Raw genomic sequence first — 19,189 nt, 5'->3', positions numbered from 1 at the left:
CCCTTTTATTTCCCACCAGGACCGGATATTATTTTTATAATTAGACAGTAATTCCTTAAAAGAATCTTTAAGATTTGTCCCACTAGTTCCTATAGACAAATCATTGGTAGAGAACACCTGATTTGCCTCTTCCGCCCACTCTAGAGTATTAACAGGTCCCGTTAGAAAACCCGCCATGCCAGGAATTTTAAGTATCAACGTTTGCTAGCTCTAGGCCCTGGGGATTCCTATAGTCTATTTGTACAACCAATAATCCCCACTTTTTTGAAAATATCTCAATTTTTATTCAATATAGAAAAATAACACATCACACCATTTGTGCATTATTACATAGATTATAAAGAACAATTGTCTTATGCCACCAGTTGGCAACCCCTGATCTTGAATATCAAGACCAGGGTTTACAATACAGTATTAAAGACAAATTGATACAATTTAAAAACATGTATCCAATAACTGGTTCACAGACGGACACAAATTCTACCCAGTGACTAGTTCACACAAGGACACAGATTGCAAGGTCCAAACTTAACTTGGTGACTCCCCAGATGGCTGTATTGGCACTTTCGTGCTGACACTGCGGTCATAATCATGTATGTTCATCCAGGGGCATCCACACAGGGTATAAACAGGTCCTTTAATCAGAGTCGTGAACCATCAGATATTTCCTATCAATAAGACGTCTCCACCTCGACGCGTTTCCCCACACAGGGCGTGTGGTTCATCAGGAGGCTGTAAGGTAAGTATAGTCTTATCAGCTTCTCATAAGGCATATACTACCAACACACATAACAATACAATAGGTGCGCAAAATTCATCAAACAATAACATAATACACAGATAACTCACTTGTCAGATAGAAAAGTTAGGGGATATGCAGGTCCATGGCGCCACAAGAACAGATCAGCAGCACTCCAGTCAATACTGTTTAGATATCATGCTCCCGTCCTCCAGGCGTCATGGAGCTGCATAATCCCCACTGCCCTAAATAGCCCATGCTTGATGAGACAGCTGGGGAGAAACCACTTCCTCCCCCAGACAGCGTCATCTTGATTGCTACTGCGCATGCGCCGCCAATTGCGATCAGTACGCATGCCCAATCTACATAATGCGGAGGGAAACCCTTCATCGTACTAGGTAACGCCCTCCTTGTTGTGAACTAGAGTCACATGAACAAGGATGGGCGTGTATATGAGAATACATATGCGTCATCACAGGAGCTACTGCGCATGCTCCGCCAGATACAATCAATGCGCATGCCCCATCTACGTAATGCAAGGGGGAAACCTTTCACAGTGCTAGGTAACGCCCTCCTTGTTGTGAGCTCACAAAGTCACATGAACAAGGATGGGCGTATATGTGAAGATAGAAACTACAGATATAACCGCACTGTTAAAACCGGAGATACCCGCAGCATGTAGATTAGGACAAAACTACTGTAATGCGGCCATATTCAAACATTAGATGATCCGCAGCCTTTAAAATAATGCACGGGCCTTCAAAAGGTTTTGCGCACCTATTGTATTGTTATGTGTGTTGGTAGTATATGCTTTATGAGAAGCTGATAAGACTATACTTACCTTACAGCCTCCTGATGAACCACACGCCCTGTGTGGGGAAACGCGTCGAGGTGGAGACGTCTTATTGATAGGAAATATCTGATGGTTCACGACTCTGATTAAAGGACCTGTTTATACCCTGTGTGGATGCCCCTGGATGAACATACATGATTATGACCGCAGTGTCAGCACGAAAGTGCCAATACAGCCATCTGGGGAGTCACCAAGTTAAGTTTGGACCTTGCAATCTGTGTCCTTGTGTGAACTAGTCACTGGGTAGAATTTGTGTCCGTCTGTGAACCAGTTATTGGATACATGTTTTTAAATTGTATCAATTTGTCTTTAATACTGTATTGTAAACCCTGGTCTTGATATTCAAGATCAGGGGTTGCCAACTGGTGGCATAAGACAATTGTTCTTTATAATCTATGTAATAATGCACAAATGGTGTGATGTGTTATTTTTCTATATTGAATAAAAATTGAGATATTTTCAAAAAAGTGGGGATTATTGGTTGTACAAATAGACTATAGGAATCCCCAGGGCCTAGAGCTAGCAAACGTTGATACTATATCATACATTCCTATACTGTACTGTACTATACTGTACTGTACTATACTATACAATCATATATTATACTATACTATACTATACAATCCTATACTATATTATGCTACACTATACAATACTTTCTATATAGGAAATTAACCACAACTTGTTGTATGCATGTTATATTATACTATACTATATTATACAATCCTATACTATCTAATACTATACTATAGTATACTATACTCTATTAATTAATACTATACTATATTATACATTTCTATACTATACTGTACTGTAGTATACTATACAATCCTATACTATACCGTGATATACTGTACTATACTATACTGTACTGTACTATTCAATAATATATTATACTATACTATACAATACTTTCTGTATACGAAATGAGCCATAATTTGTTGTTTGCATGTTACACTATACTATTCTAGTATACAATACGATCCTATACTATACTGTACTGTACTATACTATACTATATTATACTATACTATATTCTATTATACAATACCATACTATACTATATTATACTGTACTATAATATATTATACAATCCTATACTATACTATACTATATTCTATTATACAATACTATACTATATTATACAGTTCTATACTGTACTGTACTGTACAATACTATATTATACTACACTATATTATACAATCATATGCTGTACTATTCTGTACTATACTATACAATGCAATCCTATAGTATACTATACTGTGAAAAAGTGTGTAGGATAGGCACCAGGATAAAAGAATAAAGTTTATTATACAAAAATTAATATCAAAACATTTTAAGAAAGCATATTGGTTCTCTTACGTGTTTCAAGTGCAAAGTGCACTCTTATATATAGATACTATACTGTACTATATTATACTATACTATGTTATACAATCCTATACTATATTATACTATACAATACTTTCTGTATATGAAATGAACCACAATTTGTTCAATGCATGTTATACTATACTATACAATACTATACTACACAATCCTATGCTATACTATACTATACTATACTACACAATCCTATGCTATACCATACTGTACTATATTACATTATACTATACTATATTCTATTATAAAATACTATACTATATTATACAATCCTATACTGTACTATATTATTTTATACTGTACTTGCATGTACAGCACCATGGAATCAACAGAGCTCTATAAATAAATATTAATACTAATATATTGTACTATGCTTACTAAATTATTAGATGACAATGAGCCTAATTGCCATGAAAAAAAATAAACCAAAATCCCTGTTCACTTGAATTGTTCACTGGTAACTACAGTGTTACCATTTTAAATCTTACAGACTGTGAAGAATGTATTGGAAGTAAAGTGTCTAGGAATTTGAATGCCCCAAAATACTTCCAGAACTCCCTTCAGCCCTACCATAGAAGTATTGGACTATGAGAAGATTGTATATCTGAGCCCCACTGCCTGTAGTGTAGCGCAGCAGCATGATTAGGGTAATTTTATTTATTTTATGCAAATTGGCAGTTGACTGTTTTGTTGTTCAGAATAAAGTGACTGCAATGAGATTGTAGCTCCAGTGGTAGGCTTAGGAAAAATGGCACTTGCATCAAAACAGAACAATCACAATACCTATAAAAAGAATAAACGAAACAAGCAAGGTAAAAGTAACATAATTGCCAAAGTGAAGCTACTTCTTTTAATACTTTTTCAATAATATATGACAAATTGTAGGTTTCGGGTGAAAAAATGGTGGCTACAATTACAAGGCCATATGTATACATACACTATATAATACATTTCATATATACTGTACATTGGATAAATGCAAAGTTATTGGTAAAGTACTTGGCTGTAGGCATTCAACAAGAACAAGTTCTGTAGTTCAGATTTAGTACAGGTTCATGCTACAAGTTACTGTAACACCATATAGAAATGATCTTCGTTCACTAACAAAAATATACCCTATTTTTTTTTTTTAGTAAGAATAAAGTAATGGAAATATTAAATAAATTAAATAAAATAAAAAAAAAAAAAAAAAACTTATTTGACAAACATGCTCAGGTCTGGGATTTGTGGATTATCATAATGCTTTCATTTGGTGATTTTGGATATAAAAAATAATTAATACATTTGATAAGTAAGTAATAAAGATAGATAGATAGAATCATAGATAGATAGAATCATAGATAGATAGATAGAATCATAGATAGATAGATGGATAGATAGATAATAGAGGGATAGATAGATAGATAGATAGATAAATAGATAGATAGATAATAGATAGATAGATACATGGATAGATATAGATAGATAGATAGATAGATAGATAGATAGATAGATAGATAGATAGAGACAAATAACTAGAAATTAAATAGAAAATAGATCGATTGATACAGACATACTGTAATGTAAAGCATGAGAGTAACAGCCCCGCGTCTGCTTCCATATCACACACCATACTGACTGGTAGGATCAGTTGAAGCTTTGTACACATTGGTACAGGCCCCTCATTCTGTTCTAAATCATGAATCTGCTTTCCTTGGAGCAGCATCGTGTCATGTGCTAGAACAGATTTCGGCATCTGATGTTGCGTGTGCATGTTCTGCCACCCCAGCTCCCAGCTCAGTTTTTTCCCCTTAGAATTAATTTTATGCAAATGACAGATAATGGTGTGTGTACAAACTCAGGATATTCCACAGTTCATTACAATTTCCGTACCATATTGCTCCTAAGACCTAACTAGTTCTCCCACATGTCCTTAAGACAGATCTGTTCCCTTTTTCTGCTCTAAATCTTACAAACCCATTACTGTTAATGTTATAATATAAACTCATGATTTAGCAGAAGTAATAGCTCAAGTTAAGCTTATTTCAAAATAGTGATCAATGTATTTCGAACCTAAAAGGCAAAATGATGTTGAGTTTTTACGTTTTACCCAACTTCATCACTAGAGTGTTTGTGAATTTATATGTATGTCATTGTGTTTGTGTATATAAATATTTATGTATTTGTGTATATTTATGTATGTATTTGTGGACATATGTATATATTTGTGTGTATATATGTATGCATTTGTGTACATATATGTACTGTATATATTTGTGTACATATATGTATGTATTTGTGTATCTATATGTATGTATTTGTCTTTCTGTATATATATATGTATGTGTTTGTTTGTATATATATATATATATATATATATATATATATATATATATATACAGTGCCTACAAGTAGTATTCAACCCCCTGCAGATTTAGCAGGTTTGATAAGATGCAAATAAGTTAGAGCCTGCAAACTTCAAACAAGAGCAGGATTTATTAACAGATGCATAAATCTTACAAACCAACAAGTTATGTTGCTCAGTTAAATTTTAATAAATTTTCAACATAAAAGTGTGGGTCAATTATTATTCAACCCCTAGGTTTAATATTTTGTGGAATAACCCTTGTTTGCAATTACAGCTAATAATCGTCTTTTATAAGACCTGATCGGGCCGGCACAGGTCTCTGGAGTTATCTTGGCCCACTCCTCCATGCAGATCTTCTCCAAGTTATCTAGGTTCTTTGGGTGTCTCATGTGGACTTTAATCTTGAGCTCATTCCACAAGTTTTCTATTGGGTTAAGGTCAGGAGACTGACTAGGCCACTGCAACACCTTGATTTTTTCCCTCTTGAATCAGGCCTTGGTTTTCTTGGCTGTGTGCTTTGGGTCGTTGTCTTGTTGGAAGATGAAATGACGACCCATCTTAAGATCCTTGATGGAGGAGCGGAGGTTCTTGGCCAAAATCTCCAGGTAGGCCGTGCTATCCATCTTCCCATGGATGCGGACCAGATGGCCAGGCCCCTTGGCTGAGAAACAGCCACACAGCATGATGCTGCCACCACCATGCTTGACTGTAGGGATGGTATTCTTGGGGTCGTATGCAGTGCCATCCATTCTCACGTCACGTGTGTGGTTGGCACCAAAGATCTCGATCTTGGTCTCATCAGACCAGAGAACCTTGAACCAGTCTGTCTCAGAGTCCTCCAAGTGATCATGAGCAAACTGTAGATGAGCCTAGACATGACGCTTTGAAAGTAAAGGTACCTTACGGGCTCGTCTGGAACGGAGACCATTGTGGTGGAGTACGTTACTTATGGTATTGACTGAAACCAATGTCCCCACTGCCATGAGATCTTCCCGGAGCTCCTTCCTTGTTGTCCTTGGGTTAGCCTTGACTCTTCGGACAAGCCTGGCCTCGGCATGGGTGAAAACTTTCAAAGGCTGTCCAGGCCGTGGAAGGCTAACAGTCGTTCCATAAGCCTTCCACTTCCGGATGATGCTCCCAACAGTGGAGACAGGTAGGCCCAACTCCTTGGAAAGTGTTTTGTACCCCTTGCCAGCCTTGTGACCCTCCACGATCTTGTCTCTGATGGCCTTGGAATGCTCCTTTGTCTTTCCCATGTTGACCAAGTATGAGTGCTGTTCACAAGTTTGGGGAGGGTCTTAATTAGTCAGAAAAGGCTGGAAAAAGAGATAATTAATCCAAACATGTGAAGCTCATTGTTCTTTGTGCCTGAAATACTTCTTAATACTTTAGGGGAACGAAACAGAATTCTGGTGGTTTGAGGGGTTGAATAATAAATGACCCTCTGAATAAACTTTTCACAATTTAAATAAAAAAAAAAAAAAAGAAATAACATTCTTTTTTGCTGCAGTGCATTTCATACTTCCAGGCTGATCTACAGTCCAAATGTCACAATGCCAAGTTAATTCCGAATGTGTAAACCTGCTAAATCTGCAGGGGGTTGAATACTACTTGTAGGCACTGTATATATATAAAAAATATATGTATTTGTATACTGTGAGGTAGCAACCACCTATACTGTAAATGATCGCTATGTATCGCAGTGGAGGAGGTCCTCTGCAATGTAAAACCTGAAATGTGTTCTATGGGACTTGTACTGTAGTTCCACTAGTCTTGTTAAATGTACATTATGGGCCAGGTGTATGAATTGTCAGAGTGCTGGGCAGCTCTAGCTATTCACATACCATGGGTGTGTCTGGTCTGATATATGAAAATTATTTTTGGTCACATGGTCTTTGGGTGCTGGGAAGCAGTTTACTTCCTAGAGGCACCCTGCATGTAGACCATGTGTGTTTAGAACTGGCTGCAGACTTCCCTGGAGGCACACTGGCTAGTAGGTCAGTTGTGTATACAGCATGTGGTCACTCTTTGTTTAGGAGCGACTAGCCTTCTGAGGGTTTGGACAGCCATGAGTCAGTGTGTGGAGCAAGACATAGATCCTGGAAAATTATTCCAGTTAGGAAGTTTCCTAAATGTCAGTGCTAACAGGAGTCAGTGAGTGGAGCCTTGCTCAAGCACAATAAAGGTAACCTCACAAAAGGGGGTGGTATACTGATCGAGGTCAGTGAGTGGACAGTGCTATACCTCCACTTGGATACTGCTGCGAAGGATTATATCCAAAGCCGTGCAGGAGTACCTGCTGATGAAATGGACTGTATGTCATATACGTTTCTGTAAAGCTGAAGTAAGGCTTATGTTTGTGTTACTTTGAAGCCGCAAAAAGGCCTTTGTTATGTTGCTGCAGTGCTGTTTTATGTGTGTGAATAAACCAACTAGACTGTTTAAATAGAAAATCGTTCCTATGTGCCTTAATCTAGCAGCCAAGCGAGTGTCCCCCTGTACATTTAGTTCAGTGAGCGCAGCCTCACAGTACATATATGTATGTAGTTGTGTATATATATGTATGTATTTGTGTTTGTGTATATACAGTTAGGTCCAGAAATATTTGGACAGTGACACAATTTTCGCGAGTTGGGCTCTGCATGCCACCACATTAGATTTGAAATGAAATCTCTACAACAGAATTCAAGTGCAGATTGTAACGTTTAATTTGAAGGTTTGAACAAAAATATCTGATAGAAATTGTAGGAATTGTACACATTTCTTTACAAACACTCCACATTTTAGGAGGTCAAAAGTAATTGGACAAATAAACCAAACCCAAACAAAATATTTTTATTTTCAATATTTTGTTGCGAATCCTTTGGAGGCAATCACTGCCTTAAGTCTGGAACCCATGGACATCACCAAACGCTGGATTTCCTCCTTCTTAATGCTTTGCCAGGCCTTTACAGCCGCAGCCTTCAGGTCTTGCTTATTTGTGGGTCTTTCCGTCTTAAGTCTGGATTTGAGCAAGTGAAATGCATGCTCAATTGGGTTAAGATCTGGTGATTGACTTGGCCATTGCAGAATGTTCCACTTTTTTGCACTCATGGACTCCTGGGTAGCTTTGGCTGTATGCTTGGGGTCATTGTCCATCTGTACTATGAAGCGCCGTCCGATCAACTTTGCGGCATTTGGCTGAATCTGGGCTGAAAGTATATCCCGGTACACTTCAGAATTCATCCGGCTACTCTTGTCTGCTGTTATGTCATCAATAAACACAAGTGACCCAGTGCCATTGAAAGCCATGCATGCCCATGCCATCACGTTGCCTCCACCATGTTTTACAGAGGATGTGGTGTGCCTTGGATCATGTGCCGTTTCCTTTCTTCTCCAAACTTTTTTCTTCCCATCCTTCTGGTACAGGTTGATCTTTGTCTCATCTGTCCATAGAATACTTTTCCAGAACTGAGCTGGCTTCATGAGGTGTTTTTCAGCAAATTTAACTCTGGCCTGTCTATTTTTGGAATTGATGAATGGTTTGCATCTAGATGTGAACCCTTTGTATTTACTTTCATGGAGTCTTCTCTTTACTGTTGACTTAGGGCGGCTTTGCACGTTGCGACATTGCACGTGCGATGTCGGTGGGGTCAAATCGAAAGTGACGCACATCCGGCGTCGCAGTCGATATCGCAACGTGCAAATCCTTTTTGATACGATGAACGAGCGCAAAAGCGTCGTTATCGTATCATCGCTGCAGCCTCCGACATTTCCATAATGCCGGTGCAGCGACAGGTGCGATGTTGTTCCTCGCTCCTGCGGCAGCACACATCGCTGTGTATGAAGCCGCAGGAGCGAGGAACTTCACCTTACCTGCCGCCGGCTGCAATGAGAAGGACAGAGGTGGGCGGGATGTTTACATCCTGCTCATCTCCGCCCCTCCGCTTCAATTGGCCGCCTGCCGTGTGACGTCACTGTGACGCCGCACGACCCGCCCCCTAAGGAAGGAGGCGGGTCGCCGGCCAGAGGGACGTCGCACGGCAGGTATGTGCGTGTAAAGCTGCCGTAGCGATAATAATCGGCTACGGCAACTTTCACTATATATCGAACATGCGACGGGGGCGGGACTATCGCTGCAGCATCGGTAACACATTGTTACTGATGTCGCAGCGTGCAAAGCCTGCCTTAGAGACAGATACACCTACTTCACTGAGAGTGTTCTGGACTTCAGTTGATGTTGTGAACGGGTTCTTCTTCACCAAAGAAAGTATGCAGCGATCATTCACCACTGTTGTCATCCGTGGATGCCCAGGCCTTTTTGAGTTCCCAAGCTCACCAGTCAATTCCTTTTTTCTCAGAATGTACCCGACTGTTGATTTTGCTACTCCAAGCATGTCTGCTATCTCTCTGATGGATTTTTTCTTTTTTTTCAGTCTCAGGATGTTCTGCTTCACCTTAATTGAGAGTTCCTTAGACCGCATGTTGTCTGGTCACAGCAACAGCTTCCAAATGCAAAACCACACACCTGTAATCAACCCCAGACCTTTTAACTACTTCATTGATTACAGGTTAACGAGGGAGACGCCTTCAGAGTTAATTGCAGCCCTTAGAGTCCCTTGTCCAATTACTTTTGGTCCCTTGAAAAAGAGGAGGCTATGCATTACAGAGCTATGATTCCTAAACCCTTTCTCCGATTTGGATGTGAAAACTCTCATATTGCAGCTGGGAGTGTGCACTTTCAGCCCATATTATATATATAATTGTATTTCTGAACATGTTTTTGTAAACAGCTAAAATAACAAAACTTGTGTCACTGTCCAAATATTTCTGGACCTAACGGTATATATATGTATTTGTGTTTGTGTATGCAGCCGGATCAGATGCATTTTTACACTAAATATGTAATTGATGTTACATTCTTTGCTAATGTGGAATCTGCTTTCTCAATATATCTACATATATAAATACTTAGTTTCATAATAAATCAACAATATAATATTTAACATTTAATATATATATCTATCATGTTTCATATAAAATTTGTACTGGTCTTGTGTTATATCTACTTGAAGTCAATGAATACATTGATAACTGGGTGTTATCATTCTCCCTGTGAATTTAATGTGTTTTTACACAGTCTGATACCTGCAGCATTGATTGTCCAGTGTCTAAGTGTTCTTTGACACACACCTCACTGGTGAAGGGTGGACATATCATTGGTGCAACCTGTGCAGCAGTACGGGAGCCTAAGCAGGTGGAATTGTGCATTATGATGAACTCTTGGGCTGCAAAGGGCCCATATATTGTTTTTGCACAGGGGCCCTTTTCTGTCTGTGTCTGCCAGTGCCACCAGTAACACCCGCCTTTCAATGTATACATACATTTACAGGAAGGAATTTCTCAACACACTAAAACAGTCTTCAACATTGTTATTTCATGAGTATTTACTAAAATAGACATGCCAGGCTTGGTCCCCTTTAGAGTTTATGGTAATGCTTTAGTTAATTCCACAAATATCCTGTTATATGTTCTTATATGAGCATATAGCACAAGAATAAGGTAAAGCAAAATCCTAAGGCCGCCTAAGTACATTAGACTAATGTAAACAAAAAATGCCAAAATCGACAGGTTCGGCCAACAGTCTAAGGTGAATGGGGGGTTATTATAGGTGCAGTGGTTGTAGTCATACCTAGGAATTGGAGCCTAAGAGGCCAAAACAGCCAGTTTGACCCATAGTAGATGACCAATACTACTAATCATCCATGACAGTTAGGGGACCTGTTGGAGATTTTGCATTAGGGCTCACAAACTTCAAACTACACCCTTGAATCCCTGGACTCTCCTCTGACAGATGTCAGGGAAAATAAGAATCCAATTTTGTACTGCCGATTCCTTTGTTCTTTGAAAGATAAGCCATTGACAGACATATTTGGCAGTGGATATCTCATTGAGAACACAGAGCAAGCACTCCTGTGTCTGGGAGAGTCGGGCGAAAGTGTATGAGGGCCTCTATTTGCTTGTGCAATGTTTTCTTTGAAAAAACAACACATTGCCCACTTTTTGAAGCTAAGTAAACCATTATCCTGTCATTATGTTGCTGTGATATAGACTTTCTAATATTGTGGGTCAGAAAGGGGACTTGAATCTGTTCACTGAAAACTCTAAGATTTTCCCTCTGGATCAACAAATGGGACACAATAGGAGCCAGAAGACTGAACTCCATTAACCAAGCGTGTTCTTTTGGATCATGTTACAATATTAGTAAAAATCAAGAGCTGTAATCAAAGAACTAAAGTAACCAGTGCCAAAAAAGACCTTCCTGAGGGTGAAGGACTTTAAATCTGGGCTCTGGTTCAAGCTCACAAACTATGTATACAGCTGAGTCCAAATTCAAGGATGCTGAACGAGCTGTCATAATAACAAAGAATATCTCTCCTGGCTATATTGATTAACATTGCCAACAGCGTGTATTATTTTTCTTAAACATTTACTTATTTGAATGTGGGCGCCCCTATGTAACATAACTGAAGGCTGTAAATGTCATAATTCATTTCTTCTGCTGTACATCTTGTCTCCATTCTTAATGACCTCCAGGAGTAAATGCCTTGAAATGCTGGTACCCGAGATACAGTTTTGATGATCTCAGCCATAACTGGTATGCAGCCTCAGCAAACTGGTAGGACATGCCAGATGAATCACTTCTTGGAGAAGTCATTTGCCCATTAGCTTTGTTTAATGCATTTTTTATTACGTTCCTTTTTTTTATTAATTTCCTCATAATGCATGCTGTTTTTGAGTGTGTCAGATCATTGGAAATCACCACTCCTAAGAAATAGTGACCAGAAAGGTTAATGGCCATTATATACTGAAACCCATCTGCTGTAGCGATGCATGGAAATACATTTCCCAGCATATTCCTTTCTGATTTATTGCTTTCAATTAACATATATATTAAGAGGTAACTTAACATGTTATCATAAAGATATGTAATAATCGTAGCATTCCTTCAATTTCAATGATAGTTTTAGACTCTTAAAAACATGCGTTGTCCCGTATGTTTATGCATTTAATGTATGTATTTACAAACAAAATTAATACATCTAAGTTTGTATACCGAAACACTGGAAAATATAAAAATATCTTTTGCTTCTGTGAAGAAATAAGAGTAACTTCTAAGTGAATATACATAGGTTGGTATTCCCTGTGAACTACTGGGAGAACAATGGCAACATATGACACTGTTTACAGCAGGGGTCTTAAACACACGCATGCGGCTCCTCAGGCTGCTTCTTGCGGCCCACAAGCACGTGGACCTGATAACTATTGCGGCCGATGCAGGAGCCACAGGATGGGAACAAGGATGGACACATTACCATAAGGAAGGCAAAAGAATGGGCACATTACTACAGGATGGGGACAAGGATGGACACAATACTACAGGATGGGGACAAGGATGGGTACATTACTACAAGATGGAGACAAGGATGGGCACATTACTACAGGATGGGCACAATGATAGGCACATTACTACAGGATGGGGACAAGGATGGGTACATTACTACAGGATGGAGACAAGGATGGGCACATTACTACAGGATTGGGACAAGGATGGGCACATTACTACAGGATGGGGAGCAGGATGGTGCACATTGCAACAAAAAGGAGAACAGGATAGAGGGCATTACTAAAAGATGAGGACCAGGATGGGAACATTACTACAAGTTCTTGGCCAAAATTACTATATGGTGCTAATTATAAACTGTAATACAAAAAGGGAATAAACTGTAAAAAGTAAATAAAAAAAAGCATAATATTTTTTACCAGCAAAAATGTTTTTTTTAATATATATACATTTAAACAAAAAAATGGGCACATCTGCTATAATAAACAAATAAAAAATGTTCAAAAACAGTGATCCAAAGGTGTATAGAAAAAAATATGGTACCAATAAAAATGTCATTTTGTCCTGAAAAGAATGCGGCCCCACAAATTATTTTTGTTCTATGTGCGGCCCTGTTACCCAGCCGAGATTGAGACCCCTGATATAGATGATATAGGAGGGATGAAATATTTGGCATCGCAAAGACCCCCATACACATTAGATAAATGTCGGAAAAATAGGGCGAAATCGCGTTTTTTACAATTTTGCTACTTAATTTGTTCCACCATTTTCCTGCACATGGTATGGTAGAATGACACAAAAGGCATCATTCAAAAATACAACTCATCTTGGAAAAAAAACAAGTCCTCCTATGTCTACGTCAACAGAAAAAAAATAAAAAGTTATTTCTCTAGGAAGAATGGGAGAAAAAAAATGGATCATCACTAGGGATGATCGAATACCTCAAATATTTGGCTTCGCGAATATTTGCTGAATAGGTCGCCGCTATTTAACTATTCGTAAATATTCGATGCGCAATATAAGTCTATGGGAAACCTGAATAACAACCCATAGACTTACATTGCGTATCGAATAATCACATAGCTGCGACCTATTCAGCGAATATTCCCTAATCGTCACCCATTGGAGAAAGGATCAAGGTGGAAGGCTTGTTGTACAAGTGTAAAATAAAAAAAAAGATCTTTGCCTTATAGAGTGTGACTGTACGTGGTATCATATTTTACACACAGTACATAAGGTCGGCAGACTAATTAGATATTAATGAGGTATAGGATTTATCTGTTTACCCATGCTGAAATGTAATAGAAGACCTCATTCCAGGGATTTCTGTACTCTCCAGACTGATCAGTGATTCTGTGATCACCTTTAGCAAAGTTTAGTGCCATGTATTCGTGTATTTGTCCACAGCTCTTGGTATTGGGTACTTGTAACGGATGACTATCCTAAAAATGTAAGCAGAAATGTAAAATACAGATAGTAACGGAATGTATCATGCTTGTTTTGTCTTACAAAGTATTGAAGCAAATTCAAACTTAGTTCATGACAGTGTTTGGATGAGTTGTTTCTAGCGCACTGAAAGGGGTTATCCAGTTTCAGAAAAAAAGTCTGCTGAAATATGATAGTGTGTGATGCACACACTGTCATGACCCCTGTATTGTCCATGTGGGTGGACAGGCATGTGATTGCATGTATGTGATTGGCATACTTGTGTTCAAGTGTCATCTAACATCCTGCACTTCTCCCAACTGTCTTCGGTTGAGAGAATCCGGGTGAGCTTACTCAGCACATTACCACTAGCATGCAAACAATGCAGGGAATACAGGGGAATCATGACAGTGTGCATATTGCACACTATCAGGATTTGGCAGCATGCGCTCACATAAAGTGACATCAGACTTCTTCTAGGACTGTCAGTCTCTTTAAAGAGCCAGTCTCATTTTAATTTGTATTTAAGAAAGCAATAGCACTTAAGAAAATATGTAACTTTGTAATATATCTCATCAGAGAAATCTGCTTTTTTATCCTCCGGGGCTCATCTTTTCTTCTTAATATTTTCAGTTCATGGGTAAAATCTTTCTTCATTGAATGGAAATGTTCCGATTATTGTGCTAGGAGATGAGAGTTGGTGCTCATAAGGTTCTGTGAAGGAGAATGAGAAGGAGCTAGAGGCTGACGCAGATATCCTGCTACAAGTTCTCTTGAAATGAAATTTAAAATTTAGGGTATCTCAAGGCTGGGCTAAATGTTTGAGACTTTTTGTGTTCTCATGCTATTTTTGCACAGCGCCTGCAAAGTGGGTGGAGCTGGGGCAGGTTGGAAGTGTAGTGATGGCCGCTCGTCAAATTCATGATGAATGGTGGAGTCTAGTAGGATTTGTGATGAGGCACACCGAGAGGTGTATGTCATGCCTTGACATGAATCAGGAGTGTCTGACTCCAGCACATCTCATGGAGACCAGCATGTAAGACGAAAGTCTTATTACGTATAGTTCAGTCACAGCAGCTTGCACCTATTCACACTTGCTTCATTATGTTATGAACTGCTGATTTGTTTTTTTTTTATTATAGCTTTAAATGCACATTCTATCTGTATAAAAGTGTTATCCCAGAGTAAAAAAATACTACTAGTTGCAGAAAATGTTATAAACCCCCAGATCCCTCACCAGGTAAATCCTCACTGCAGTCTCAATGCTCTGTTATTTTCAAGAAGTGATAATATCATCATTCTTATATAGTAAATAAATATTAGCAAGAGTCCAATTGGTCCATTAGTGCTGAATCGGTATGGAAATTAAAAGTTACCTGTCACGCAGTTTCTGGTCTTATTTAGTTCTCGCTGCTCTCCTGAGTATTTCGTTTTCTTGCTTTGTTTTACTAAGTCTACCTTATTGTTGCAGAGATATGGATCTTTTTATTCAGTGGTAATATTTATGTATTTTTTCCAAGGGAGCAATGCTCACAGGGTGTTTAGGTAAAGACACACCCCAGAGAAGCCAGTGAGCCACACCCACTCGGTAAAGACACACCCCAGAGAAGCCAGTGAGCCACACCCACTCGGTAAAGACACACCCCAGAGAAGCCAGTGAGCCACACCCACTTGGTAAAGACACACCCCAGAGAAGCCAGTGAGCCACACCTACTCGGTAAAGACATGCCCCAGAGGAGCCAGTAAGCCATGCCCATTTGGTAAAAACCATAATAATTGGTACTGAATACACATCTCTGGAATCATAAGGCAGATTACAAACAAACAAATAAGCTAACAAAAACAACTGTTACTTAGGGTAATAGGGAGAATAAAATATCCACATCTGACCCATCGACTGGTCCTCTTTATTTCCTTAGTAATGTGTTTAGCTCGATTATAAATGATACAACTACAGTTTATTGTTGATTTCTATAGATTATGTCTCCATAAATAAAGTGTTTTTTTGTTGCTTTTGATCAATAAATTTTAAGTTTACCAATTATTACAATGCTCACAATGGTAAACGACAACTACTGCTCAGCTACCCACATGCCCATTTCAGCCAGATCAGTTCATTTTGTATTGCGATCATAGGAAGACGCATATTTGAACACTCGTCCCTCATGGGATTGTGTTTGCTAAACATTATAATTAACCTCCAGTGATGGATTTATCAGCTCGTAAATCCACAATGATACACATTACCATGTTTAGGATGGATGCTATCATTTACATACGACACACAATTATACATCTTGATTAGGTCAGTCTTCCCAGGAGGCTCCTTTTATTAACTAGGATTGGCCCTTTTGCAAATAATATCACAACTCCGTTACAGTAAAGATGAAATGTCTCAGTATGTGTTATGACACTGGAGCACTATCCTCCCTTGTCTTTTTATGCTTTTACTCAACAACAAATGATGTCAATTCTTATATAAAAAGTCCTATTAGTTTAGGATCTATACCCAGATTGGACTTTTATACTGATTGGAGTATTTTGTGATAACTAAAGCACCAGTCCAACATTGTTTCTTATTTTAGTGCTAGAGTGCAAGCAGAGGTAGTAAGTCAGCTCACCGGGTAGTGAAGAATATGAGAAATCCAGCTTCTTATATGAAGCATAAGATGAAGGCTTTAATTACTATATTTATTGTTTTATATGACACACTAGATTATAAGACACACCCCAAATTTAGAGGAAAAAAATAGGAAAAATAATTAATGTTAAAATTAGGGTCCGTCTTATAATCCTAGTGTGTCTTATAATATCTCACCAGGGAGAGCAGCGGTGGTGGCGCAGCTCAGCAGGGTCAAAGGAAGCATGGTCAGTGATCTTGCGGGCTCAGAGGAGGGGGTGTCACAGCTCAGGAGGGTCAGTGATACTGCAGGCTCGGGGTATCATGGCGACGGGCGTCATTGATTTACCGGCGTGCTGCAGGCTCCATTGATCTGGCGACAAACTAGTGGCTTCATTGAACTGCGGGCTCCATTGAACTACCAGCAGTTGATGCAATGGACTTCAAGAAAATGGCCGCAGAGGCATCGCGTGTGCAGATTGGCCTGTGACCCTCCTGAGCTGTTCTACAGCTCTACTGCAGTGACACTCCCTCATCTGACCCCTCAGTATCACTGACCCGGCTTCCTGTAAGCCCGCTCCACCACCCCCGGTAAGCCATATCCGGATTATAAGATACACCCCCATTTTCCTCCTAGTTTTGAGGGAAAGAAGTGCACCTTATAATCTGGAAAGTACGGTAATTCTTAAAAGTTGGCAGCATACAAATGAAACATTATAATAAGGTAAGCCAGGGAGCCATGAGAACAGACATGCATTTCGAACACAAAACCACAGTCTTTGTCAAGCCTGATGGGTAATTTTACCCATAAACCTTATATGTTAGTTTGGACCACTCATAGACAAGTGTAAAAATCAGGTGGGGCAAACAAGTCAATGTATATTAGAAAAAAACAAACAAGTGAAAAACTACAATAACGTGGGACAAACAAGTCAGTGTATATAAGGAAAAACAAAAATAAGTGAAAAAATACAGCAAAGATAAAAAATATGCTTAACAATACGTTATATATCTCATAAAGATTAATAATGGAGCATAAGATCACGTCGCAGGTTTAACCCATTAGGGAATCTAGTTGCCAAATTAAAAATCCAAAATGTCTCACGGGTTAGCAACTGACGATTGATATCACCACTACGAAGAGGAAATTTGACCCTTTCAATGCCGAAGGCACATAAAGAGGTTAATTAACAGATATGTTGCATAATAAAATGTTTAGCCGCAGTTGATAAATGCCTGTGAGACATTTTGGATTTTTAATTTGGGAACTAGATCCCCTATTGGTTTAAACCTGCGACATGAGGCTATGTTGCATTATTAATCTTTGTGACATATATCATGTATTCTTAAGCATCATTTCTTTTTAGCTTTATTGCATTTTTTCACTTGTTTTGTTTTTTTCTTATATACACTGACTTGTTTGTCACACGGGATTTTTAAATTTGGCTACGATTGGTCCAAATGAACATATAAGCTTTATGGATAAAATTGACAAAGAACACGTGTTTGAGTTTGAAACGTGTTGCCGTCCTCATGGCTTACCTTATGATGTTTCATTTGTATGCTCTAAACTTTTAATACTTAATTAGTCTTCATCTTATACTTCAAATCAGAAGCTGGATTTCTCTCCGTTTACTTTAGTGCTAATACAAGGTCCTTGTCTCTAAAGGCCCAGTCACACTAAACAACTTAGCAGCGATCCCAACAACGATACAACCTGATAGGGATCGCTGGTAAGTTGCTAGGAGGTTGCTGGCGAGATGTCACACTAAGCGACGCTCCAGCGATCCCACCAGCAACCTGACCTGGCAGAGATTGCTGGAGCGTCGCTACACGGGTTGCTGATGAGCTTGTCACACAGGCAGATCTCACCAGCAACCCGTGACCAGCCCCCAGCGCCGCGTGGAAGCGATGCTGCGCTTTGTAACTAAGGTAAATTCTCAGGTAACCATCACGATATTTACCTTGGTTACCAGCGCACACCACTTAGCGCTGGCTCCCTGCACACCTAGCCACAGTACACATCGGGTTAATTACCCGATGTGTACTCTGCTACGTGTGCAGGCAGCAGGAGCCGGCTTCTGCGGACGCTGGTAACCACGGTAAACATCGGGTAACCAAGAAGCCCTTACCTTGGTTACCCGATATTTACCTTCGTTACTAGCGTCCGCCGCTCTCAGCTGTCAGTGCCGGCTCCCTGCTCTCTGCACTCCTAGCCACAGTACACATCGGGTTAATTACCCGATGTGTAATCTGGCTATGTGTGCAAGGAGCACGGCTTCTTGGTTACCCGATGTTTACTGTGGTTACCAGCGTCCGCAGAAGCCGGATCCTGCTGCCTGCACATTCAGTTGTTGCTCTGTCGCTGTCACACACAGCAATGTGTGCTTCACAGCGGGAGAGCAACAACTAAAAAATGGCCCAGGATATTCAGCAAT

At 39.3% G+C, this 19,189-nt stretch overlaps 1 protein-coding gene across 2 annotated transcripts in view; it reads left to right on the top strand.

Annotated features, from left to right (window-relative positions):
• Nucleotides 1-19,189, top strand: part of PLXNA4 (plexin A4) — a 1,083,593-nt gene that overhangs the window by 414,944 nt on the left and 649,460 nt on the right. The window contains exon 4 of one of the 2 annotated variants that reach the window (XM_075345347.1): nucleotides 1,588-1,777. The exons of the other annotated variant lie outside the window; for it this stretch is intronic. Within the exon in view, the coding sequence (XP_075201462.1) occupies nucleotides 1,588-1,662 (75 nt within the window). The 3' untranslated portion in view covers nucleotides 1,663-1,777. Of the gene's footprint in view, nucleotides 1-1,587; nucleotides 1,778-19,189 lie in introns of those variants that run through there. 2 annotated transcript variants of the gene reach the window in all.

This window comes from Anomaloglossus baeobatrachus, chromosome 4 (assembly GCF_048569485.1).
Source record: "Anomaloglossus baeobatrachus isolate aAnoBae1 chromosome 4, aAnoBae1.hap1, whole genome shotgun sequence".
NCBI classification, from domain to species: Eukaryota; Metazoa; Chordata; class Amphibia; order Anura; family Aromobatidae; genus Anomaloglossus; species Anomaloglossus baeobatrachus.
This window is presented reverse-complemented; position numbering and strand designations above follow the sequence as displayed.